At 38.6% G+C, this 27,021-nt stretch overlaps 1 protein-coding gene across 1 annotated transcript; it reads right to left on the bottom strand.

Annotated features, from left to right (window-relative positions):
• Positions 1-932: 932 nt before the first annotated feature.
• TECTB (tectorin beta) lies at positions 933-26,793 on the bottom strand. Its single transcript, XM_044662574.1, has 10 exons — positions 26,718-26,793; positions 25,756-25,946; positions 24,232-24,374; positions 24,052-24,154; positions 14,244-14,347; positions 14,054-14,137; positions 10,619-10,781; positions 3,327-3,396; positions 2,719-2,751; positions 933-1,009 (listed from the first exon to the last, which is right to left on the bottom strand). Exons 1-10 carry the CDS (start codon positions 26,791-26,793, stop codon positions 933-935), a joined length of 1,044 nt encoding a protein of 347 aa, XP_044518509.1.
• Between the last annotated feature and the right edge of the window lie 228 nt (positions 26,794-27,021).

Below are 27,021 nucleotides of genomic sequence, written 5' to 3'. Positions count from 1 at the left end.
TGCTGGAGATGAGACTTCCCAAGTGGGTTGGAACACTGTGGTTTAAACTCAAGGCTGCCTGCTTATACAATCACTACAATAAATTCCTATTGTTGAATCAGCAACTGTTCATTTGTTTTTGGAGGGTGTGTGTGTGTGTGTGTGTGTGTGTGTGTGTGTGTAACTCATGGAGTTTGGGGGTTTGGGATTTCACAAATGAGTTGAGGCACATTTTGTATATACAAGTGTGCAGTTAAATATTCCTATTCCTGTTTCATACTGATCAGCAGATAAATATTGAGAGTTAACTATGTTCAGTGCTTTATTACTTCAGTATAATAAAAAGAGCCATTCCTTGATGGTGCTGGAAGTCTCTTCAAGTGGTCAGATACCATAAGGCTGAGAAAAGGCAGGAGGTCCCTGGTTTCCCCTATATTGCCAGCCAGCTTTTATACCTTCTTGTCACACATTTATTTCATGGGTTGAAAGCCTGAGCCTGGTAGTTCTGCATCAACAGAATCATGCTTATCTGAAGAGCTGACCTTTCTTAGCATCCTACGCCAGGATTGGCTCAAAATGAATGGCCCTCAACTCCCCTACAAAAGGTCAGCTTTGTTTGCCCAGCACACTGTTATCTTTAGCATAGTTTTCAAAGGACTTCATGGCAGCCCTTGACTTTTAAATTTGGAAGGAGAAAAAAGGCTTCTCCCAGTTAAAGGAAGAGGAAGTGAATGAATAGGAAAGCCCCTTTCAATTCCAAGAAGTAGCAACAGATCAAAATTGGGGAACAACAATGAAACAAACAAAAACCCTCCAAAATTGGGGAAACTTAGAAAAATTACTGAAACAAAAACTTCTCCAAGTTTTATTCACTTTCCCGATGAAAGAATATTTTGTTGCTTTTGGCAGCAGAAATGAACATGAGTATGTCATCAGCAAAGGGTGACCTTGGGTCAAGGGGCCACAGCTGCCGTATGGTCTCCTATCACAGCGCAGAAGCCAAGCATGAAGACCAGGTGATAGAGAATCTCTGCAAACCAACCATAAATAAAAAGGCTTAAAACTACTGACACAGAGTTAGAAGAAACCTTGGAGATCATTTGGTTCAACTTTCTCCTTTTTATTGGGGAAACGGAGGCCTAGGGAAGGGAAGTGGCTTGCTCAATGGAGTCAACAAAGTGAAATGATAGCAGCCAAATAAATGGAGGAAATCTGAGTCAAGTTTGAGGGAGACTTCTATAAAATTGAATAAGGTGGGATTTTGTTGTTTATTTGCTTTTAAATAGTCCCCAATCCTTTTAGAATTATAGACATTGAGTTGGAAGGGATTAGAAAGGACATTCACAGGAAGTCATCTCATCTCAACTTAAACACCTCCAGAGACAAGAAAACTCACTTTTTTGCAAGGCACTTACTTCCATTTGCTGGCAACTCTTGTTAGAAAATACTTGTTGTATGTGTCCCTGCTGAACTTCTACTCATTGATCCCAGTTCTGCTCTCTAGAGTCAAAGAGTCTCTTCTTTTTTCCTGTGACAGCCCTTTGTTTCTCACTCCCAAAGTGCTTTTTTCCTGGCTAAAAATCTTTACTTCTGTTAACTATTCTTCCTAAAATATTGAGAAAGTGAAAGGCTTCCAAAAACTGTAATGCAGATGTTCAGCAAACTAGCTATATTAAAGTCTAAACTTAAAGGTTCTAAAATAGGAGATGGTTCTTTATTTCAATAAAGGATCCATTGACTCCTGGTATTCTTTTAAGTAACCATCTCTTCTAGTATTTTAAAAATAGGATGGGTTTTACAAAAAATCCTTTTACATACTACTTTTCAGGCATTGTATCTCATAGAAATTAAACTAAATTTGCGTGGTTGGGATATGCAAGAAGTTTTACATCCAGGACACACAGAAATTAGAATTTTAAAGTTTTGGTGTAATCATCTGGTCTTTAGTCAGTTGTAAATAGTTCTCAATGGATCGTTCTTGAGAACTTCTTGAGAACTACAAGTTTTTTGGCAGCTAAAACTTCTTTTTATTCAAAATCACTTGTTTCTAGTTTCTCCTTCTCCTCCTCTTCCTCCTCCCTCTCCTTCATCTTCTCCTTTCCTCTCCCGACAATAATTATGGCTCAGCATCCCTTCTTTCTTCTTCCTCCCCTCCCTCCCTCCTTTCTCCCTACTCTGTCCTTTCTCATCTTTTCTTTTCTTCAAGCACTTTTCTTTCTCCTCTATTAACATCTTTCTCTCTTCTATTTCCCTTTTCTTCTAAGTGCCAAAATCCTGCATCACCCCTGCCTCTCTATGCTCCTTGTGGCCTCTGCTCTTTCCCACCCAGCACTTCTCTGGTTTCCATTTTACCTCTCCTTGATTTCCTATTTCTCCCTGCCTTGCCTCCCTCTCCTCAGAAGTCTGCCAGGTGAGGGAGGAGAAAGGGTTGGTTAATGATGGTTTTGAGGGTTGGGAGAGGTGGAATTATTCCCTTTGACTTCCCCCACTCCCATTATAGAAATAACTTTTATATCATGTTAGAGGTAGGGTTAGATATTAAAGATTCTCTTTTTATCTCTTTTCATCTCACTCATTTAGAAAATTTATTTTTAAAGAACTCAGTTCTTAATAAGTCTTAGAAGGCTTTGTTAGGACCAAAATGAAATCTGTTTTTCAATGCAGAGCTAAGTGATTTAGGCTTCTGATCCTTTATGAAGACTCAGAACTCCATTGCTTCAGAGTCTATCACCTTCTTACCTGAGAAAGTATAATGATTGGAGAAGCCTCGGCCTATAGGAAGTGGAGAAAACACAATTATAATCCTAAAAAAGAAAAACTTCCTATAAGAAACATACATATCAGCATAATATTTTGAGCAAAAGCAAAAGCAAAAGGGATAGATTACATTTTGTTTTTATTATTAAAAAATACACTTCAGGCTATCAAGACTTTCATATCTTCCAGGAAATTTGTGTTTAGAGAGCAGAAATCGATCTTCAAGTCATTCATTCATTCATTCATTTACCCCTTCATTTAGTCAACAAACATTGATTCAGTTCAAGCTGTATACCAGTGTCCACTCTAAGAAGGCATTAAAAACAAGATAAAAAGTGTTAGTCCTGAGAGAATTGGTAAAAGATGTCTTCACACAATTAAGATTCAAACTTTGGTGTGCAGTGAGGGGTTTCCAGAGATGCTGCTGAGCATTTATGGGTATCTATAAATGGGGTTATGGCTCAGTATAGCCAATTCACTTATATCAATGTGCTACCAGGGCTAACATTAGGTAGATTGCACAAGTCATGGCTTCAGACACAGCCTGACAGATGATGACACTAGGTTGCTTATAAATCAGAAGTACTTACTACGGATGGAAAATTCCACAACTAACACCCCTCCAGTCTCTTCATGGAAGCGCTTCCGTTTATCACAGGTCTAAAGAGGAAATGGGGTTGGGGAAAAAGAGGACAAGGAGAATAGGAGGAAGAAAGGGATGTAGAGAAGAGGAGAGACAGAAAATGAATATAAATCTATAGAAATGTATATTAGTCATTTCTTTAAAAATGATTAAAACCGTTTGTTCACTAGATACTTTTTTTAACCTAGAAAAAAATATTTTTCTCATCCAATAAATTATGTACTAGGCAGTAGATTGGCTTCTCATACTTCCTTGGAAGTAGCAAATTCAATTCGATACAATTCAATAAGAATTTACTAGGACGGTGATGGCAAAGCTATGACACGTGTGTCAGCACTGACACACGTAGCCATTTTTGATGACACACAGTCACATACAGAGAAGTATGGAGCTGCATGCCAAGGATGAAATATTTGCTGTAGTGTAGTGTAAACACTCTGTGCAATAGAAATGACAATTCTACCTATATTAATTTACCTATTTTGGTTTATTAAATAGTTATATATTACAATTATACATTTTTTGATATTTAAAATATAAATATCATGAAATTATTATTTTTTTCTCAAAGTGACACGCCAACTGAGTTATGCTCAGTTTTTTGGTGAATTCTGACACACCGAGCTCAAAAGGTTGCCCATCACTATAGTAGGAACTACTCAGTTACTAAGCTAGGAATACAAAGACAAAAGTGAAAAAGCCCGCCTCTCAAGGAGCTAACAATTCCATGTTTTAACATCTACTTTTCTTGGATTGAAGCTGTAGTTGCACAAATCCAGTGTTTCAGCTATGCCCTGGGGTTACCTCCCACACCCTGGTGAGTGAAACCACTAAGTTTAGAGGATAAGGTGAGGATAGGGGAGGAAGGAAAGAAACAAACAGAACAAAGCTTGTATTCTTTTGATTTGAATTTTGAACATTTTTTAAAATGCAGCTTCATTATAAAGTAATCTACACATAAGAATGTCTCTTCAGCTCAGCATACAAGAAGAGAAGCAATTCTCCAAATCACCTGTTAAATAACTCCTAAGAATAGTTCTGTACATCAGAGTGTTACTGAACTCTGGAAAGTTTGCATAAATACTATAGGACCATGGATTTAGAGCTCTAAGGGATCTAAAGATCATTTAATCCAGTGATTCTCAAAGTGTGGTCTCGGTAACTCTGGAGATCCTCAGGACCCTTTTAGGAGGTCCACAAGGTTAAAACTATTTGCATAATAATATTAACATTTTAATTTAAAATATAGTAAATATCAATAGACATAACCCACAAAAGCTCTTTTGTTGGTGGTGGTGGTGGTGGTGTGTGTGTGTGTGTGTGTGTGGGGGGGGGTTTAAACCCTTACTTTCCGCCATAATCAATACTAAGGCAGAAGAGTGTAGAAGGGCTATATAACTGGGGCTTAATGACTTGCCCAGGATCACACAGTAAGTGTTTAAAGCCAGATTTCAAGCCAGGTCCTCCTGACTCTGGGTTTGGCTCTCTATCCACTGAGCAACCTAGCTTCCCTATTTGCAATAGTTTTTGAGGATGTCATAAGATGATTAGAAAAGATGATTTAATTCAACACCCACCTTTTATGGCTGAGGAAACAGGTCAAAAAAGGTGAATTGACTTGTCTAAGGTTATATAGTTAGTAAAAGATTCAAAACCAGAGCTTTGATTTCAAATCTTGTTCACAATAAAATATTCAGCATTTCTGACACTTGAGTAAAGTCATTCTCACATAAGGAAGAATTAAAGACTGGAAGAAGCCTTTAGGACATTCTTGAGACTTCTTGCAGCAGAGGTAATAGGGTGCAGCTCTGTACACTGATGACATTTTATCTCTTGAGGGAAAACCCATACAGTGCTTTCTCTGTACACATGAGACCAGTGACTCTCAGACTTTTTGGTCACAGAACCCCTTTACCCTCTTAAAAATTATTGAAGACTCCAAATAGCTTTTTTTTAATATAGCTTTGTCTATCCATATTTTCTGTTGTAGAAATTAAAACTGATAAAATGTAAAAGCATGCACTAGGTTATTTAAAAATAAGAAACCCATTGCATATTAACATTTTTATAAAAATCACTATTTTTGTTGGAGGGGATTTGGCAAAATTGGGACATTAATGCATTGCTGGTGGAATTGTGAATTGATCCAACCATTCTGGATGGCAATTTGGAACTATGACGAAAGGGTGCTAAAAGCCTGTCTGCCCTTTGATCCAGTCATACCACTGCTGGGTTTATATCCCAAAGAAATAATAAGGGAAAAGACTTGTACAAAAATATTTATAGCCATGCTCTTTGTGGTGGCAAAAAATTGGAAAATGAGGAAATGTCCTTCAATTGAGAAATGGCTGAACAAATTGTGGTATCTGTTGGTGATGGAATATTATTGTGCTAAAAGGAATAATGAACTGGAGGAATTCCATGTGAACCAGGAATTGATGCAGAGTGAAAAGAGCAGAACCAGGAGAACATTGTACACAGAGACTGATACACTGTGGTAAAATTGAATGTAATGGACTTCTGTACTAGCAGTAATGCAAGGATCCAGAGCCATGCTGAGGGACTTATGAGAAAGAACACTATCCACATTCAGAGGAAGAACTGTGGGAATAGAAACACACAAGAAAAACAACTGCTTGAACACATGGGTTGATGGGGATATAATTGGGGATGTAGACTCTAAATGACCACCCCAGTGCAACTATCAATAATATAGAAATAGGTCTTGATCCATGATGCATGTAAAACCCAGTGGAATTGCATGTTGGCTACAGTGGGGTGGGGTGGGGGGAGGGAAACAACATGAATCATGGAACCATGGAAAAATATTCTAAAAAATAAAAAAGTCACTATTTTCCAAACAAAAAAATGAGAAGAAAGGCATCATCTTTCATATATTTGAAAAATGAACTTAATAGAAAATAGCTGGATTCTTATATCTGCTTCTTCTTTAGATCTGTTATGAAATGTTAGTTTGGTTTAAATATATGAAGATACTCTGGCCTCCAAATTATAGGTAGTTGAAAAATGAAGTGTATTTCAATATTAGTATTATTATGAAAATAGTTTTGACCTCAAAGAACCTCTGAAAGGCTCTCGGGAAGCCCCACTAGTTCATGAAAGTAAACTTTGAGAACTGCTACATTAGACTTTTGATCAATGCTTATGGTATGAATGGCTTAAACATTTTTTTTCTCTTTTATTACTAAGAACTTCATAAACATTAACAGACATGAACATTTCCACATTCAAAGATCAGAAAAAAAGAGGACCATATATGACACTGTGAATCTCCATTATATACAGCTTTTAAAACATGTATTTCAAATTTAACTTGGTAGTTCCAACACTGCTTTGCTTGTCTGGGCCCCATTCTGCATTTTCTTTTGCTCTTTTATTTGCATTTTTAAATGACTGATCATTTTTTGACATGATTATTATTAATCCTATTTCTTTTCAAAATCCTCTTCAATAAGAAATTAATATACTTTAAAAAAATTTTCCTTCCCTCTATCCCCTCCCTCCTCATTAAGAAGATAGGAATGAATATCTTTTAAAAGCCATTTTTGTTTCCCAAGTCAAATTGAGATGGATAGAAGGGTATTTTGACCATATAGTTCAATTTTTAATCCCTGCTACCCATTGAAAACCAAGCTTATGTCTCATACTCTTAACTCTGTGGCAACGTTGATATCTCCTGTAAACATTTTTGTATCAAGAGAAGCCAACAGCAAATATTGAAAGGCTGTGGAGTAGAAAGGGAGGAACAAAATCATCATTGGGGAAATGAAGTAAAAAAGAAAGAGGAAAGCATTTTCATTCATTTTTTAAAATTATACATCACAATAGCTTAATAATGCCCTGGCAAGTCCTTCCCAATGTTGTCTCTTCTGAATCTATGCTATAGATGTGCCTCATGAGAAGACTATCTTGGAAAAATATCCTTGGGGACTTCAGTTAGGGACTTTGGTGGAATCCAAGAAGAAGGTACCTTATAGCATTGGGGGTTGGGGGCGTTCTAGAGTTTCTGTTTGACTTTTACTCCTCTAAGTTATTCACCTTAGCATCAACTCTGACTTAATTCTTGCATATGGCATACTTTAGGAGATGCATACTAAAGCAATATCTCATTTGGTAGTGTTCCAAAGTATGTATTTTTTTTTCTTTTGTTTGGTATAAGACTGGGATTTCATTGGCATAGAGAGTGCCCAGTGATAAAACTTTCTCCATCAACACACAACAACAACTTCTCTTTAAGCCATAGTCCCAGCAATTCTTTGGTGCTCATAGGGTAAGTAACCTATCCAGGGTCATTCTGAACCAAGGTCTTCTTGACACCACATCTAGAACATTAACCATTATTCAAAACTACCTCTTATTCTGATAAAGTGAAAATTTTAATTGAATACATAAAAAATGTCATGCCTTTTTTTCTTTCTTTTTTTTTTTAAAGTGATTGCTTTGAAAGCATTGGACAAGTAGTCAGAAGAACTAGCTTCTAAGTCCTGACTTTGCTATTAACCAACTATTATCTTAGGAAAATTTCTTTATTTTTCTGTTCCTCTGTTTCCTTATTTATAAAATGAATTAAATTAGAGGACTCAATGATCTGTAAACTTCCTCAAGATCAAATGTTCCTGTTTCTCAATATATTTCTTTATTTTCTCTCTAACTTGAAAATAAAGGACAAAAATTTGAGGGAGAAATGCCATGCTGAATTTGTGCCTGTTTTAGTTTTCTGGACTCAGAGGAGACTTGTAAAAGAGCTTCCATTGAAAATAGTAGTACCTTTGTGGTTGGATCATCAACCCGTGGGGACAGGAAACAAAGTTTATGCCCACTCTGACCTTGATTTCAATGGCCTCAAAGAGCATGCTTGCAAAATATGACCTTGGTTAATTTTTTCCTTCCAAGTGAATCAGCCAAGATAACAGCCTGGAGCTTCACATTCTATTTCTTGATGGAACAAGTTGAGACAAGGTCACAGGAGAAAAAACTTCCAGTCCCCTAAGTTCTATTTGAATGCTTTTTACGACCAGGACAGCTTTGGTTACTAACAAGCTGTCAAAAAACTGTCAACTGACATCTTCAGAAACTACTTTAAGAAGGAAGGAGGGAAGTTGAGACTTCAAAATCTACTGGTTCTTTAGTGAGAGACCTCCAAACACAGGATGTCCCCCCAAATCTTAGTGCTTAAATTTAATAGCTTAAAACTGCCATGAGATTTTTGTAATATGTGTGAATCCAAAGCAGTATATCTAGTCAGCTACAGTGATGTCTCTATGTAGTATTGCATCCTGTCCTACACCACACCATTCCATACCATACCATATATACTATAAACCAAATTATATACCATGCTATACTATACAATACTATATTATACTTTTTTTTAAGTGATTATTTCAAAAGCATCAGACCAGGAGTCATAAGAACTGGCTTCTAGTCATGACTTTGCTATGAACCAACTATTTGTCTTAGGAAAGTTTCTTTACTTTTCTGTACCTCTGTTTCCTTATCTATAAAATGAATGAAGTTAGAGGACTCAATGATCTGTAAAGTTCCTTCAAGATCAAATGTTCTTGTTTTCCAACATATTCCTATATTTTCTCTCTAACTTGAAAAAGGGACAAAAGTTTGAGGAATAGATGCCGTGTTGAGTTTGTGCCTATATTAGCCTTCCAGAGTCAGAGGAGACTTGTAAAAGAGCTATATTATATTATATTATACTATACTATATTATACTATACAACTATAATATACTACTATACTATATGCTATACTATATTACTATAGTAAAATATATACTATACTATACTACACTATACTATGTTATGACATAGGTAGTCAACAAACATTTATTAAATATTTACTATGTACCAGGCATTATGCTGAGTACTAGGGGATGCAAAGAAGGACAAATAAGTCCCTGCCCTTAAGGAGTTCACATTCTAATGGGGTGATAACATGTAAGTAACTATGGACATATAAAATACATGCATAATAGATGGAAGGCAATCTGAGAGGAGAAGAATTGGCAACTTTGGGGATTAGGGAAGGTTTTCTTCAGAAAATGGGACTTGAACCAAGTCCTGAAGAAAGCCAGCAAAATTCAGAAGTGAAGGTGAATGACGGCAACATTCTAGGCTTGGATAAGCCACCACAAAGGCATGGAGACAGAAGAGAGAGTGCTTTGTTCAAGAAACAGTAAGTACTCCAGGATAGCTAAATCACAGAATTGTGGCGGGTAGTAAATGAATCAAACTTTAGGAGAGAATCCAGAGGTCTACCACCATATTGGTAAAGGGTCTCAAGTCCATGCCATATGAGGAATGGTTCAAAGAAATAGATTTGTTTGGCCTGCAGAAAAGAACTTTAGGGGTATATAATAGCCATATTCAAGTATTTTAAGGGCTGTGATATGAAAGAAATAGTAATCAGTTATTATGCAATTATTAGGTGCCTATTATGTGCCAAGCACTATATTACGAAGAAAGGCAAAAGCAGTCCTTGCTATAAAGGAAGTGAGTCTAATGGAGGAACTACTGTTATGAACTCTTTCTTTTTCTCTCTCTGTCTCTGTCACTTTCTCACACGTACATGTATATGTACATATATACATAAATATGATAAATTGGAGATAATCAATAGTTCTGGTTAGCTACTAAGAACAGAACTAATAGTAGAGGGTAAAATGTTGCAAAAAAGGCACAATTTAGCTTGGTTTGTGGAAAAATTTCCTAAAAATTAGAGCTATTCCAAAGTACAATGGATTATCTTCAGAGGCAATGATATCCCCTCATCAAAGGTCTTCAGACAAAAAGTAGATGAAGACTTTTCAGTTATGTAGTAGAAGGGATTTTTATTCATATACAAACTAGACTAACCAGTCTTGGAAGTCTTTTCCAAACCTGAGATTGTCATTATCACCATAGTCATCATCATCATTAACAGCAACCTAATTAACATCATTATTACAAATGAGAAAACTAAGGTTCAAGTTTAAGTGATTAGCCTGAGGTTGCCAGTGTCCCAGGACTAGAATTCAGGTTTCCTGAACTCTAACCTAGTGCTCTTTTTTTCTGGAAGATTTTCCATGGAATGACACTAACATTTCATTTTAAATCCTCCCTGGGTAAAAATAAAGACCAAGTATTAGATTCCCCCCAAGTTGGCATCTGACAGTGTAATGCTAGCAAACAGAGATGCTTTCCAAAGACCAATAGAAGAATGACTTACCACTGGGCAGGAAAACTTTTCACTGTCACAGATGAATGTCTCACAGTGCAGCCAAACCTTGGACAGTTTAGGTACATTCTGGAAGCGGAAAGCATTGAACTGAAAAGTTGCCCTGTGGTCCTTGCCGTTTTCATGCACCAAAACAGTTTCATCAGTGGGACATCTGAAAACACAAAATGAGAAATAAAAACTAAAGAACCACTATCTAACTGATCCCTCAGTTGGTTAAATAAGATGACAAAGATATGATTAAATAGAATGGCCATTCCTTTGAGTCCATAATATTATTACAGTCCACATAGAACACCAGGGCAGTGCTGGATTAAGAGGGCATTGACACAGAAATGTTCCTTTTAAAGTACTTTGCATGAATCTTCTGGCCCAGCCAACCAGTCACACAAAACATGCAATAGGTTTTGGTAGAGGTCAGTTTTCCATGAAAGTCTCAAATCTACAGATTTTTTTCACTTGTATCCATAATGTTTGTCTTTGGGAAGTAGGTCTAGGTGGCTGAGCTCCATCCCTCAGTCTCCTCTCCTTTAAAAAAAAATTGATAGCTTTTGTCTTTATGTAACCTTTATTTCCAAATATGTTCTTCTCCCTCTTTGGAGGGCATAGCAAAGAAAGAAAAAGAAAGAAGAAAAACATATCCACAAAACTAACCCATATATCAATCCTATCAGACAGCATGTACAGTGTTTCATATACACAGTTAAAATCAATCTTTCTCTCCCTCTCCCCCTCTGTCTCTCTATTCTTTTCTTCACCTCTTTCTCTCCTCTTATACATATACATATGCACATACATTCTTACATACATGTATATATTACATATGTTGGGGAGGTGGTTATAACCTTTCATTTCATTGGTGTAAGGAAGTTACACCTGAGAAGGAAACTGCCTCTACTAAAGCAGTTAAGCAATTGTTCTGAAATAGTCCTGGAGAATGAATTGGGATACTGAAAAGGGAAATGACTTGCCTAAGGTCTTACAGTTAGTATGAGTTAGAGGAAAAACCTGATTCCGGGGCTTCCCAATTACATAGTTTTCTCTCTATCCAATATGCCATGCTATCTCCCCCCAAATCACACTATTTTTAAAAAATGTAGTCACAGGAATAGTTATTTCTTTGAGCCCGTGGGGGCATGGGTCTTTTGCCTTCTCAACTGGTCCATGGACTATTAATATTAATAGATTAAACATTTTGCTTGTGAAAGCATTATAAAGACAAACAGAGGTTAATGTACCTCCTAGAGTTCCTTTTTCTCAGTCAATAAATCTGTCTCAGTCAAATAGGTTCACAAATGTAAGCAAAGTGACTACTGTATTTTATGGGTACTTTCTTACAGTTCTGTCACTGACTTTCTAAGTAAACTTAGGCAAATTGCTTCCCTTCTCTGGACTCGTTTCCTCATTTTTTAAAAAGGGAGCTTGGATTATATAATTCTTAAGACCCTTTCTAATTTCAACACTCTATGTCATATTTAAGCTTAAGGTAGTGGACAAATTATTAGATTTGGAGTCAGAGGTGATGAGTTTGTCTGTCTCTGCCCAGCTAGTATGTCTCTATCAAGGTACCTATGTGACCATGGGCAGTCTTGGAGGTTTCTCATCTTTACACTTAGATGACCTCTAAGGCTCCTTTTATATTTAAATCTAAGAACCTATCATCTCTAAGGGGAATGATCCAAGAACCTTTAGTTCATCAGGTCCAAGTCCAACTAGGAGAAATTAGAAATAGAGTCTTGAAAATCCCAGTGCTGAGAGCCAATCCGTGGCGAAGGAGTTGAGGGGAGGGGTGTGGCCCAATTCTAAGTCAAAGGTCTTCTATTTGTGTCAGTACCAGAGCAGTGATGGAGTCATGGACACTTTCTGAGTTGTGAAATTCAACTCCCTGCTGGTCAGTAAACCTGAGATCCTTAGTGGAAACTAAATAGGTCCTTAAAATAGCTCACTAAAATGAGTTCTCTCATGCCCATGTCATGTCATGACTTTAAGCTGGTGGAAAAAAACAGACCTGGGGGCAGGGAATAAGCATGAGGAATAGTGGAATGATGGGTGTGTAGGCATGATTGTCATGCTTCGATCATTCAGCCCTGGTTCCTCTTGGCACTTTGAATTCCCGGTACAAGCTTAGAGACGAATAGGTCCCAGCAATGTTCCAATCAATGTCCCTAGACCCCCTTGACACAGATTTCATTGCGAATGAAATGAGTGTCACCTGAATATTACAAAATAAATTATATTAAGTGAATTTTTGCATAAAGAGAAATCCCTGATATTTTGAATATTCTACTCTCTCCAGAAGTCTAAAAAATTAATTATTCCTCCCAATCAGAGTAGAAGTAATTTTGGGGCAATTCTGGGGTTAACTTTCCAACTTTGGTCTCTGGTTGCTTTGTTATGAGTCCCCAGTATCCAGTATTTCCAGAAGATTCACAAAACATTGTTAAAAATCCTAGGCAAAATAGACATTTACCTCAAAGATATAATCTTCCTGATATATACAATGAGGCACATTTATAAAACGGGAATGATAGAGATGATCTGAGGAAGGATGAATAAATGTGCATAAGCAACAAAGCATTAAACATTATGATTCATTATGTAAACCTTTGCCTAATCACTCACAATCATAAGAGGAAGACTAAGAGTTTTTGAAGTCATTTCCAGATGGTACAAGCCAAGAATTCCCTTGGGGAATCCTTCAAGTCATTTGTTTGGTACAACTATCTCTAAAGAATAAATGAGTCTATCATAAACCTGGATCAAAAACTACTATCGAAACTACTCCTAAATTCCTGCCACCCCCAAAAGGAAGATCTTCTGGATTGTTTAATTATGATCCAATGCCTCCCATTCTGCCTGGAAATCAGATTTGTGTGGCTGCTGTACCACACTACTAATCCAAAATACTTTCCCTCCCCAGGACATCCTTTACCCTGATATATACTTGGCATCAGTACTTAACTGACTACAGTTTTATTTGTCCCAGTTCTTTGGGCTGCTGTATGGCAATTTCCTTTATATAATACATACCCATAAACACAGAAAAAGACACTATCATTGGAGTCAGAGAACTGAGTTTATATCCCACCTCTGCTTATTACCACCTTTGTGACTTTGGGTAAGTTATTTGAATGTCTTCCTAGGGCTCATCTATAAAGTGAGGGGGTTGAAATCAGAGGTCTCTAAGGTGCCTTCTAGCTCTGGATCCATAACCCCCCATTTCTAAATAGATAATTCAGGTGAAATGTGATTAGACATTTATTTCAAACTGGGTATACCACTGTAGCTGTTTCCTTGAATGCCAAAACCAAGGCCCCTAGGAGGAACCCTTCCTCTTGACTTCTCCCAAAGCATGAAAGCCAACTAGCCTGGAAAGGATCCAGACCCCATCCTCTAATCCTGACCCATGAGAGAGAGAGTACATACCCTTTACCAATTAGCTGCCATTGCATGGGATACATGAAGTCTGCTGATGGTGTGGCCCAGCAACTATTCAGGACTACCTTAAACCTTGAAAGGAAAACAAAGAACCATTGAGCCAGAGGTTCTTTTACTCAGACAGGGCTACAAGTTGCTTTCTTTTTCAATCCAAATTTTGTGAAGCTGGTTTTCTTACCTAATACTTAACCCTTTGGCTTCCACACCTGCAAACAAATCTGATCCAATTTCTGAGGTTTCCAACACAAAGGGAGCTTCTCTCTTAGTGGAGAACTTGGCATTCTTTGGAAAGAAATTTATATTAAGCATTATGATATCTAGAACTGTCCAGGTGGGACTCAGCCAGTTAAAACTATGCAGGGGTCAATCCCAGGAGGGGCAGAGGTAATGGAGGGCACAGAGGGACCATCCTTACAGTTAAAGAGAAGTCAGTGGTGTAACAAGGACCACACTGTTTTCAATGAGTGAGCTGGGTTATAGGGAAAGGCAAGCAATCCACAACTATTTATATGGAGTATATGATTTAGTTTGAAGGATCTAGACCAGTGGTTCCCAACTTTTTTGGCCTACTGCCCCCTTTCCAGAAAAAAATATTACTTAGCCCCCTGGAAATTAATTTTTTTTAAATTTTAATAGTGATTAATAGGAAAGATAAATGTACCTGTGGCCATCACCGCCTCCCTGGATCGCTGCAGCACCCACCAGGGGGTGGTGGTGCCCACTTTGGGAATCACTGATCTAGACCAAGGAAGCGTTTCAGAGGTCATCTAGTCCAATTTCTTTATTTTGCAAATGAGTGTCTGATTCATAGCATAAATTAATTATTAGTAGAAAATGAGGAAACTAGTTGTTTGACCCCTAGAAAATTACTTAACCTATCCCAATCTGATCTCTCCTTTAACTGCACCCTGTGGAAGCCTGTTCTTTTGTTAACAAACTTTCCATCTTAGATCTCTTCTAGTGCTCCTTTCATTTACTTACAAACACAGAAATCTGGCTCCTCTCTGAAGACACAATATCCCTGGCCATCACTTCCAGGACTGGATTTTTGTTCCTTCATATTCCAGCCTAAATAGTCCAAGACAAGGAGTTGGTATACTTCTTTTTCCTCATTGTCATTTTGAGACCCTTTCCTTACTTCCATTTTTTAGTAAGCTGTCTTTCTTTGAGCCTCACTTTATCTATATATCACTCCAATTCATGACTAAGTGTCATTTTTCTATAACCCTTAAGGAGATTAGTGGCCAGATAGATGATCCCTATCCTCCCTATTTCAGTGTCAGCCCTTGCACTTAGAGACTTCAATTTCTATATCGGTATGCTCTCTAACACCTTTGCTTCCCATCTACCAACCAGGGAACTGCGACACCATTATACCTCAGACATACTCAGGAATGGTCATTCCTTTGATCTTATCATTGACTGTAAGTGTTCTACATAGTCCATAATTTTGGAATTGCTCTTTCTGACCATAACTCTCCATTCTCTAATCCCAGTGACTTTTGTTGTTTCAGTTTCAGTTGTGTCTGACTCTTTGTGACCCTGTTTGGGATTTTCTTGGCAGAAATATTGGAAAGGTTTGCCATTTCCTTCTGTATCTCATTTTATAAATGAGGAACTAAAGCAAAGAGGGATATGTGATTTCCCTAGGATCACACAGCTAGTAAGGGTCTTGTCTGAGGCCAGATTTAGTCAGGAATATGAATGAGTCTTCTTGACTTCAGCTTGGCATCCTATCCATTGTACCAGTGGCTTATTCTCTGTCCTTATTAGGATTTCCAATTAATCCATTCAGTCCTCCCTTCTTTTCTAGGCCATTAAATTATGCTAGCTTCACTTTGATCTCTTCAAATCTTGACTCGATAATTAAATCATTCAACTTCCTACTGTTCTCTTTATTTGAATCTTTTGCTCCTTGTCCTTTGGAGGCCCATCCCTTTCTATACCCTTATCCTGGATTACTCCTACCATGCACTTCCTTCCCTTCTACTACTCTAGTAACTGCTAGAAAAAGTCACACAGGTGTCTTGACTCAAATATCTAACCTCAACTGAGCCTTCACTTCTATAGGCCAATGCTATGACTCTTCTCTGACTTTATTGCACTTCCCACAAAATGGTAGAAACTTGCTCTTACTTCTCTATCTGTCCTATCCCCTCCCCTGACCCTAGCAGATGATTTCCTATCATCCTTTACAGAAGAAATTGACCCCATACCTCTTCTTTCTCTCTCTTCTAGACCTCTCAGATTTCCTTAACATCACATCTCATCTATTTTTCCTTTTGTGCTTCAGACTCTGATGAAGAAATGACTCTTTTCCTTGGCAAGGGCAGCCCCTTGACTCCGACCTTTGATTGCATCCTCTACAGTCTCTTCCTTGTGCCTGATCCTTCAGTCATTTCCACCATTTCTCTAATTATCAGTCTCTATTTACTGGTTCTTTCTCCTACTACCTACATACATGTCTAGATTTGTTGTTATTCAGTCATTTCAGTCATGTCTGGCACTTCATGACTTCTTGACACTTCATGACACTTCACTCTAGCCACTGTGCCACCTCGCTGTCCACATCGAGATTTCCTCATGCTAAAACCAACAAATTTCACTCGGACTTTACTATGTTCTGAAGATATAATCCTATATCTTTTCCTTTTCAAAGACAAGGTGGGAGCAGCTAGATGACTCACAGGATGGAGAGGCAGGCTGAGAAAAAGGAGGTCCTAGGTTCACATCTGGCCTCAGACACTTCTTAGCTGTATGACCCTAGGCAAGTCACTTAGTCCCAGTTGCCCAAGACAGAAGGTAAGGTTTTTAAAAAAAAGAGAAAGTGAGGGGGTGGAAACTCTTTGCCTCTACTATCTTACCTCTTGCTCACTTCTTAACCCTTTGCAATTTAGCCTATGATCCTATAACAACTGAAACCACGCTCTGTAGGGATCACCAATGATCTCTTTATTGCTAAAACCAATGACTTATTCTTAAACCTTATCCTTTTTGGCTCCTCTGCAGAGTTTAGCACTGTTAACTATTCCCTTTCTCTCTTCTCTGGGATATTCTCTTTGCTTGGGTTTTTCATGACATTTGTTATTGTCGTTCAGTTGTACCTGACTCTTCATGATCCCATTTGGGGTTTTCTTGGCAAAGATCCTGGAGTGGTTTGCCATTACCTTCTCCATCTCTTTTTCCCAATGAGGAAAATAAAGCAAATAGAGATGAAGTGACTTGCCCAGGGTCACACAGCTAGTAAATGTCTGAGGCTAGGTTTGAGCTCAGGTCTTCTTGACTCCAGGCCTGGGATTCATCCACTGTGGTGTCAAGTTGACATTTCTTTCTCCTAATTTTGCTCCAACCTTCTAGTCATGTCTTAGTCTTCATTGTGTGGGCATATCACCAAGATTTTGTCCTAGACTATTTTTTCTTTCTGTTATCCCTCTTTTGGCAATCTCATTGATTTTTATGATTTCAATTGTAACCTCTATGAAAATAACCATCAAATCTGCATATCTAACCTTCATTTCTCTCCTGAATGTTAATTCTGTGTCATCAACTTTTTTTTTAAACCCTTACCTTCCACCTTAGAATCATTACTGTGTATTGGTTCTAAGGAAGAAGAGTGGTAAGGACTAGGCAATGGGGGTTAAATGACTTGCCCAAGGACATACAGCTAGGAAGAGTCTGAAGCCAAATTTGAACCCAGAACCTCCCATCTTTAGAGCTGACTCTCAATCCACTGGACTACCCAGCTGCCCCCTGTCACCAACTTTCTACTGGACATCTCTACCTGGACACCTCAACCTCAGCATATACTGAACCAAACCAAACCAAACATTATTTTTCCTGCTAGACCTGCCTATTCTTTGACATTCCCTATGTTTAAAAACCATTCTTCTAGAAACTTAGTTCTGAATCTCAGGATTCACCCTTTACCCTTCCTTTGCCTTGACCCTTCCTTATCACCAGTAAGCAGTTCATCAATTTTACCTCTACTACATCTTTTATGTATATCCCTTCTCTTCACTCACATAGCTCATTGCATCAAGCCAAAACTATTAGAATATTTTTCCAACTGGTCTCCTTGCATCCAGAGTGTCTTTTCTCCAAACTAAATGCCAAACTTATCTTCCTAAAAGCAAAGATAAAGCATTCAATCAACAAATATTTATAAAACACTTACTATGTCAGGGGAGCTAAGCAGCACAATGGATAGGCCACCACCCCTTGAGTTGGGAGGACTTGGGTTCATATCTGCTGGCTTTGGACAATTACTGGCTCTGTTACCCTGGGCAAGTCTCAGCAGCACCGTGACAAGGTCACCACCCCTTGAGCTGGGAGGACTTGAGTTCATATCTGCTGGCCTTGGACAATTACTGGCTCTGTTACCCTGGGCAAATCTCTCAAGTGCAATTGCGGAGCCCTTGGCACTCTTCTGTCTTAGAATTGATGCCAAGATAGAAGGTAAGGGATTAAAATCAAAACCACCTACTCTTTGCTAGGTATTATGTGAGGCACTGGGGATGCAAAGAAGGAAGTCTGCCTTCAAGATGCTCACCTGTAGGTTTGTCCACTTCCCTGTTCAAAAGCTTCTCCAGGAACAGAAATGGAAATGGAAATGTTTCTCCTTGTTAATTAAAACCTGTGCAATCTGACTCCAAACTGTCTTTCTAGTCTGACTTCACATCAGTTTCCCTCATATACTCTACCTTACAGTCAAACACGCTTACTTGATGGTGTCTACATGGTTTTCCAGCCCCCTAACTTTGCACAGTGTTTCCCATGCCTGAAGTGCTATCCCTTTCCACCTCCATCTTTTAAAGCTCCTAGCTCTTTTCAAGGCTCAGCTTTTACTATTAAAGGCTACTCTTAATCCCCCACTTATTAGTGCCAAACTTTCCTCACTCAAAATAAACATAATGTTTATTTTTTAAAAATATTTTGCATGTATTTGTAGACTTTATTTTCCCCCAGAATAATTTAAGTTCTTTGAGTACAAGGACTTTATTTTTGTTTTTGTATCTTTAATATCTAGCACAGTACTAGTAGGAACTTAATATCTATTTGTTAAAATGTACTACTCTGGACTTTTGTTTCCTTGTTGGTCAAAGGATAGAGGCCAAAATAAATTTTAATCTTTTGAGTCTGTAATTTTCACTGAACTGTTTCAAAAAGTAATGATGAACTATGAATAATGATGAGCTATGGGCCTGGAAACTATTTTACGTCAATCCATTCAGAAAGTTAGGGTTCCTATGTATCTACCTTTATTTCTGAGACAGAATTCAGGCTGTGTAGGAAAGTTTATATAGTGAGTTAGCTTATTCAATATACCTCAACACTCCATTCACTGCACCTATCCAACTAGCACTAATTACCAACTGGTGGTGGATTGGAGAAGGTATCTTGGTCTAGAAATATGGGGATTTAAGCCCAGATTCATATCAACTCCAGGGCACAGATCCTAAATCTTTCCCTTCACTGAAAGACTTCTGGAATGGATAGTTTGCACCAATGAGACTCTTCCTTACTGCCAACTTCTAAGTGTCTAGGAACCAGGCTTTTATCATCAGCATTTTATTGAGACTCTTCTCTAGGTCACTACGGATCTAATTACAAATGGAATAACCCCTTTCGGACTTCATCCTTGATCTATCTGGGAAGCTAAAATCATTTATTACCCTCTCCTTACTCACTTTGCCTTAGGTTTTTATTATACTATACTCTGGGTCAGCATTGGCAAACCTGTTCAAGATCATGTGTCTGAACTGTACCTTTAAGCTGCCTGTGAGCCCCCACATTATCCCAGAGAGTAAAGGGAGGAAGTGATTGCATTGGTCTGCAGGAGAGGGGTAGAGCATGCAAAAAAAAATGTCCTCAGGCACAGTGGAGAGGGGGAATGGAGCAGCCCCCTCCAGCATGCCAGGGCACACATGCCATGTCTTTGCCAATTCAGCTCTAGGTTCTCTCCTCTAGCTCTCTAATTGCCTTTCCTGTCCCTTTCACTGGTTCTTCTTCCTTCTTCATTCTCTTAGGCATTTCCCAAGTCTCTATCCTCATGCTTCAGCCCTTTGGACTTCTTGTCTGTGTTTTCTCCTTTGGCTATTTAATTCACTCCCAATTCCCTATTTAATTCACTCAACTATTCCTTCTGTGTGAACAACACTCACGTTTGTATCTTTAGTTCCAACAATGCCTCTGAGCTCCAAAGTGCCATGTTTAACCACCTCCTGCATGGCTACATGGTAAAGTGGATGGTTGTTAGGAAGAACTAGGTTCACATCCAACCTAAGAAACTGTCTATCTGTGCCACCTTGGGGAAATTTCCTTTAGACCTGGGTTTCTGTAAAAGGAGAAAGTTGGACTAAGACTTCCCTTCTAATTCTATAATCCTATCATCTTCCTTTCTTCAGTCTCTGTCCCTTTCAGTATATCCCACCCAATATACATTGATGGTCAGTTTAACATCCTGAAAGTACAGATCCATTTGAGATATATACATACATACATACATACATATATATATATATACACATATATATATGTATATATATTTGAACAAAGAACACTACTTTGTTCAAAACTATTTTGTGATGCTACCTGCCAATTAAAGAACAATTTCCTGAAGCTGCCATTCAAGGCCTTTCACAAATTTGACTCTGACTTACCTTTCTAGTGTCTACTCCCAGTTACAGGCTATTCTACACTCTTAGTTCATGTCTCTCCTTTTGCTTCCTCTGGCCTATTCTTACATCATTCCCTAATCTTCAAATACCTTCTCCCCACATACTGACTTGTTGAAACTTGCCCATCCTTCAAGGCTCAATTCAAAGATCACCTTCTTGATGAAGTGTTCGTAAATGACCTTAGGGTGAAGTGATCCCTCCCCTTGAACTCTCACAGTACATTCTTTTTAATATTTTTAAAGCTCTCATCTTCTCCTTTGTATTATAGGGATCTGCCTTTCTGTATCATCTACCTTATTAGCTTGTAAACTTCATTTTCTCAGCTCATAAACTTCATTTTGTGTTTATTTCTCTCTCAGTGACTGGCACACATATTTGTTGAGTGGAGTATTTGATGAAACAAAGTTGAACCTGCGCCCAGAGTGACTGTCAATTAGCTTCACGTTTAACCATATCCTCCCTGCTTTTCAAAATGCATCTCCACTGGAGCAGAGCAGAATATAAGCTCTTTGAGGCCAGGATTTTTTTTTTTAACTCTGTAATCCTAGATTCCCAATATAATATCTTGAACGTAGGAATAGGGACGGGATCCATGATTTCATTGGCATGTAGTTTCCAGATGAGGAAACAATCAATGTATGTTTATACCTTCTCAGCAATTTACAGTTTTACAGAATTACTCAGAGTATGGAGAGATTAACTGCCTAATTTAGGGTCACACAGTCAAGATAGATCAGAGACAGAATATGAACTCAGGTCCTTCTGGCTCAGTGGTGAGCTCTCTATCCACTATGTCTGCTGTTTCTATACCTCACATATTATGGGCATTTTAATTAATACTTACTGGGCTGAATTATATCATATTCCTCCCTGTTTCATGTATGACTGTCAGTGAGCAACCTGCTGGGAATTTTCTTTTTAGCTTTAGAATCTGGAAAATTTCCTGCTCAAATTCCAAATCTGGAGGCTAGAGGAAGGAAAAGGTCTATTGGAAACCTGCCTTTGGTGCCTCCAAGAGTCCAAAGCCATTTGCCACTGAGTTGATTTCCTTCTGCAATCTAGGTCATGGTCTATGACCTGCTAATTGAGAGGAAATATATGCAAGGATTGGTGCTGCTTCGGCAACACGCAAGAATGCTCCGAGGAAGTAGAAGAAACCAACCCTGCCCCCCAACATCACACTGACCTCATGAGTCAGGCCCTGGAAACAAACCACAAACCTCATGGCTCTGGGGAATGCTAAACAGCCCTCCACCCCCATCCCCAAACAGAACAGCATCATGTGGGAAAATAGCAAGGGTCAGAGCTCCATTAGCTCCCTTAGAACCCAAGCCACCAGCCTTGGAGTGTAATCCTGGTGGGCCACCCCTTGGGGAAGGCCTTTTTAAAACAACTTAAGAAAATTGGTCACATTGAGCAGCCCACAACCACTGGCAGGAGGGCCCTGAGAACATTCCTCCCATATCCTTCATTAAGGTTAAATTGAATATAGTGGGATACAGTAGACAGGTCTGATTGAAAGGGAGAAAAAAAATCTCTCGGAAGAAGACTTCCTAATAACATTGTCATTGTTCCCATTTAAAACCCTTGCTAAGGAAGCAGATAATCCTATATTTTTTTTATTAAAATAATCACAAAAAAACCTCCAAGGAAAAGTGGGAAGCTAATGCAGCCTGTTGCTTTGCCACTCACTGGTGGCCACTCTGTACACGTATACCTTGAAAGCCTGGATTCTCTCCAGATCTCAGATGGATGGAGCATTTATACTCTGTCACCACTCAGGCTCTGTATCATTTCTTAGCCTTTGGAGGCCCACATTGTATTGTTCAATTTTGCCTGCTTGCCAAGAAAAGCTAAACTGGTCCTTTCTCTCAGGATTAGATGTGCTGCTAAGTGGGGACAAATTTTCTGCAGAAGACTATGCTCTTAAAGGAAAGAACACTGGACTGGGAGGCAAGACCCTAGGTCTTTGTCCTGGCTCCGCTTCTGGACAAATGTCCTCTCTTCTCCTAAACTCAGTTTCCTAACCTGAAAAATCCTGGTTTGCACTATATGATCTCAAAGGTCCCTTTGATCACCAAGATTCCCTGGCTATCTTCTTGGAGCTGCCTTCCCGTAGTGAAGTATGTATGTGGTTGTATGTGTGTTCACAAAAATGCATGTGTATCTGTGTATAATATATACATGTAGTATGCCTGCTCATAAGTAGCTACAGATTATTTTAAAAAGCTAGTAGAAAGAAAAGCTAATGGTTTTAACCATAGTTTTTATTTATTATTATTATTTTTTAAAAAAAACCTTACCTTCTGTCTTGGAAAGGCAGAAGAGCAGTAAGGGTAGGCAATGGGCACTGTGACTTGCCCAGGGTCACTCAGCTAGGAAGTGTCTGAGGCCAGATTTGAACCTAGGACCTCCCATCTCTAGGCCTGGCTCTCAATCCACTGAGCCATCCAGCTGCATCCAACCATAGCTTTTAAATGGGACTATTTTGTCTCTAGTTAGGCAGGCACCAATAATATCTGCAATTGAGGTCAAAAGAGATAAGCTAAAGATTTCTGACAGTCCAAGTGAAAGATAGATGCAGCAGAGACATCCAGTCACATATGTGCATACACATGCATATATGTGCACACACATACACTCTTTCCTCACACTCTCTTTACCTTTGCCCCAGTCCTGGAATATTTTCTTAGCTCCTTGATCTGAGCCCACTAAGAGTTGAAAAACAGATTCCATAAATAAGATCTGACTTCTAAATATGAGGACTAAAATTCGGGAATATTGCAAAGAACTTTGAAATTAGGAGACCAGCTGTGCCATTAACAAACTGGGTGATTTTAAGCAAGTCATAGAATTGCAGATTTAGAGCTACAAGGGACCTTACAGGTCATTCAATCTAAATCCCTCATTTTACAGAAGAATAAATCGAGGTGCAGAGAATTAGTGACTTTTTCTAAGATTGTAAAACCAGTAAGTGACAGAGTTGGGATTGGAACCCCATCCTAATTCCAAATCCAAAGCTCCTAGGTTGCCTTCTTCATTTGTAAAATAAAGGAATTGGACTGGATGATCACCAAAGTTCCTTTCGATTCCAACATTCTATATAAACGTAGAACTCTAGAATTGAACGGTTGCTTAATGTAAGCTGAAGTTTAGAGCTTGAATGAATATTGGAGTCTTAATCTTAACCAGTGGGTGGGACACTTTGGGGTGGGAGAAGAAGGAAAGAACAGATACATACAGGTCAGTCCAGGGATCTCTCATATTGATCATAATGTTACCGAAAAGTAGTCAATAAAGAAAACTCACAGTATAGAAGTTCAGAGACAACTGGCTTTCAAAGGAGCCCATGCTCCCATTCTTGACATGTACTGTGGCCACTCTGGAAAGGGGAGAGAGTTTTGCATAAGGACTGAAACATCCAAGATTGGAAGGGGCTCCAGAGTACATGCATGACATCCATGTGTCCTCTCTGCCCAGAAGACTTACCTCTGATCAAAGGCAGCCTGGTTAACCAAGTAGGTTGAATGGTACGTACAAGAGAAGGAGTAATTCACTGGTTGGCTCTTCACAATGACTGTGCTGTCGTTGGAAACAATGTGGCTGAAGAAATGGTAGATAGGGGGCTTGTACTGGAGTCAGAAAGAGGAAGAAACAAGGTCATGTTTCCTTGGTGCCCCTGGGGAAGTTGTAGGAATGGGTTGGGGGAATGAATGGAGAGTTTTGTAAATAGATTTTAAATGGACAGAGCATTTGCAAGTGAAAAATAAAGGGGAAAAGAATTGAGATTGGTTTCTGCAGTTTGCGATCACTTTCTTGGTCTGTAGAGGGAATTTGATTTTTATCAGCAAAGCTGGGATAACATGAGCCAAAATTCCTGAAGCAAACCCTAACAGACTCTCTTCCAGAAATGAAGAACTTAGAAAATATTCTAAGTTCACATTTCACGTGTTTCCATTTGGTCCAGGTTCTTTCTCCAGAACTAACTGACTTTCCCCTTTTGCAATCTTCCTTGGTTGACCTTCAGAACTTAGAGCCAGTGATGTCCCACAGGACTGCTACAATGAAAGAACGTTCTAAGATGTACAGACCTATATCAATGTGAACTGGAAATAGTAGTAAATATAATTTGTCATGTCATTCCTGACTGTATTGCCAAAAAGGTGATACACTGTAGGGGGGCAGAATATTAGACCTGGAGTCAGGGAGAGCCCTCTCAGTTTCTACCTCTGACACTCCCCATGTAACTCTGGGAAAGTAGGCAACTTCCCAAGATCCTAAGTCAGAGAAAGTTGTGATTTATCTTGGTGGAGGAGTTCCCGTACTCTCAAAATCACAGTTCCTAGATAATTCCAAAATTCCAGGCTGCAGGACAGAACATTCTGACCTAATAAATCCTTCTAAAGCAGGAGTTCTTAACCTGGGGTCTGTGAACTTTAAAAACAAAATTTTGATGACTTTGTTTCAAAATAATTGGTTTCCTTGTAATTTATTTTATTCATTTAAAGACATTATTCTGGGAGGAGGTCCATAGGCTTCTCTCTAAATTAGCAAAAGGGGCCTGGCCATAATGAATTTTCAATGTCTTACTTTGAGAAGAAACTCTCTGTGGAGAAACATTTTCTTTCTCCCAGACCTAACAGAGGAAAAAAATCTGCTGACATTCAAGGCAATGAAGTATATAGTCAATGAACAGTGAACAAAAACTTATTAAGGGTCTACCATGTGCTATTGGAAAGAACATTACACTAAAGTTGGGGTGTCAGTCTCACCTGTGTGACCTAAGGCAAATGACTTCTTGTCTGAGTCCCAGTTTTCTCGTCTATTCAATTAAGGGATTGAACTAAATAATCTTAGAGGTCCCTTTTGACTCTGTGACTCTATGTCCATTGTACAGTATTTTGTAAGGATTCATTCTTCAAATTATTTTGTGTTTTGATAACTATAAAAGCTTATCTCTTTTGGCAAAAGCTCTGTGTTCTTCTCCATTGACCCAGGGTGAACTGGCCTTACCTCAGACTGCGTTCCACAATAGGACTTGTTTTTAGGTGACAGGTCAGGGATTATGAACTGGTAGTAACCTGCCTCATGGACCCCATTGTAACAAACCCCTCCAAGAGCCAGCTGGTGCACTTCCCATCCATAGGGACACTCTGGTATTTTTGTGATGATGGTTTTAGGATAGCAGAACACAAGAATGACATCTAGAAAGAAACACATGCAGGTTTAGGATGAGACATGATTAACTTTACCCAAAATATTTTTTTTTATTCCACAGGACTTATAATTTGAAAGAAAAAAGAGGAAAAATTGTTAAATGCTCTTCAACAAATAAGAATTAAATAACAAGAAGAATTAAAGTTTAAGAATAAAACCCAATGACAAGAGTGAAGAAAATGTGACAAGATCAATTTTTTAAAAGTTCACTAAATTGGAAGACAAGGGACCTGGATGTTAGTCTTGGTTTTGCCATAAATCCATTCTTTGGCCTTGAGCAAATCCCCTTCTTTGGGCCTCAGTTTCCCCATCTGTAATCCCTCTGAAGGGATTACATGATATGATTTCTAAGTTTCCTTTCAAATTTAAAACTGTATAACTTTAAAATTCATGACAAAATTCTTATTTTTAAAAATGTCAATATCTGCTTTGTTTACATCTGGGAAACTTCATTTTACAGTGTGCCACACACCGAGATAGGGACAAAAATGAACAGAATAGCAGTTTAGGTAGTCTGAGAGAAGCACCAAGGGGAAAGAGTTGGGCATGGAGTCAGAAGACTTAGTTTCTGACACTTAATAACGGTGTGACTGTGGGCCAGTCACTTAATCTCATTATGTCCCAGTTTTTTTATCTATAGAATGAGGATAATAATATTTTTTACTACCTACCTTACAGGTTACTATAAGAAAAGCACTTTGTAAACCTTAAAATGCTATAGGATCGTGAATTAGTATTTTTATTCAAATAATTTGTACCTGCTTTATTTGGGGTACACGAGCCTGCCAGTGTCTCAGTAAAGATGGCCAGCAAGACAAATACACTTATCTCCATCTCTTCTCTGGGGTGTGGAAACTACTGAGCAGCCAAACCAAGAAATCGGGACAGTCACAATCCTGTAAGGGCTCAGGGCTCTATCATTCTGGGCTGGGAATGAAGATTTTCTTCTAAGGGGAAGCACACAGCATACCCCAACCTGCATAAAAAAAACAGATATCCTAAGAGAAATTCAAGTGTAATGTCCTAAGTTCCCCATATTCCTGACAGATATTTAACATGCCA

Source organism: Gracilinanus agilis, chromosome 2 (genome assembly GCF_016433145.1).
Source record: "Gracilinanus agilis isolate LMUSP501 chromosome 2, AgileGrace, whole genome shotgun sequence".
NCBI lineage: Eukaryota > Metazoa > Chordata > Mammalia > Didelphimorphia > Didelphidae > Gracilinanus > Gracilinanus agilis.
Note: the sequence above shows the minus strand (reverse complement) of the source record. Positions and strands in the feature narration are given on the sequence as shown.

What these genes read in the sequence shown, in the direction of transcription:
- TECTB (XM_044662574.1), bottom strand. Translation starts at nt 26,793, where the DNA reads ATGGAGATAAGTGTATTTGTCTTGCTGGCCATCTTTACTGAGACACTG. An exon ending in GTGTACCCCAAATAAAGCAG is followed by an intron (nt 25,947 to 26,717) that starts GTACAAATTATT and finishes GTTTCTTTCTAG; the next exon opens with ATGTCATTCTTGTGTTCTGC. An exon ending in GCCAAAGGGTTAAGTATTAG is followed by an intron (nt 14,138 to 14,243) that starts GTAAGAAAACCA and finishes TTTCCTTTCAAG; the next exon opens with GTTTAAGGTAGTCCTGAATA.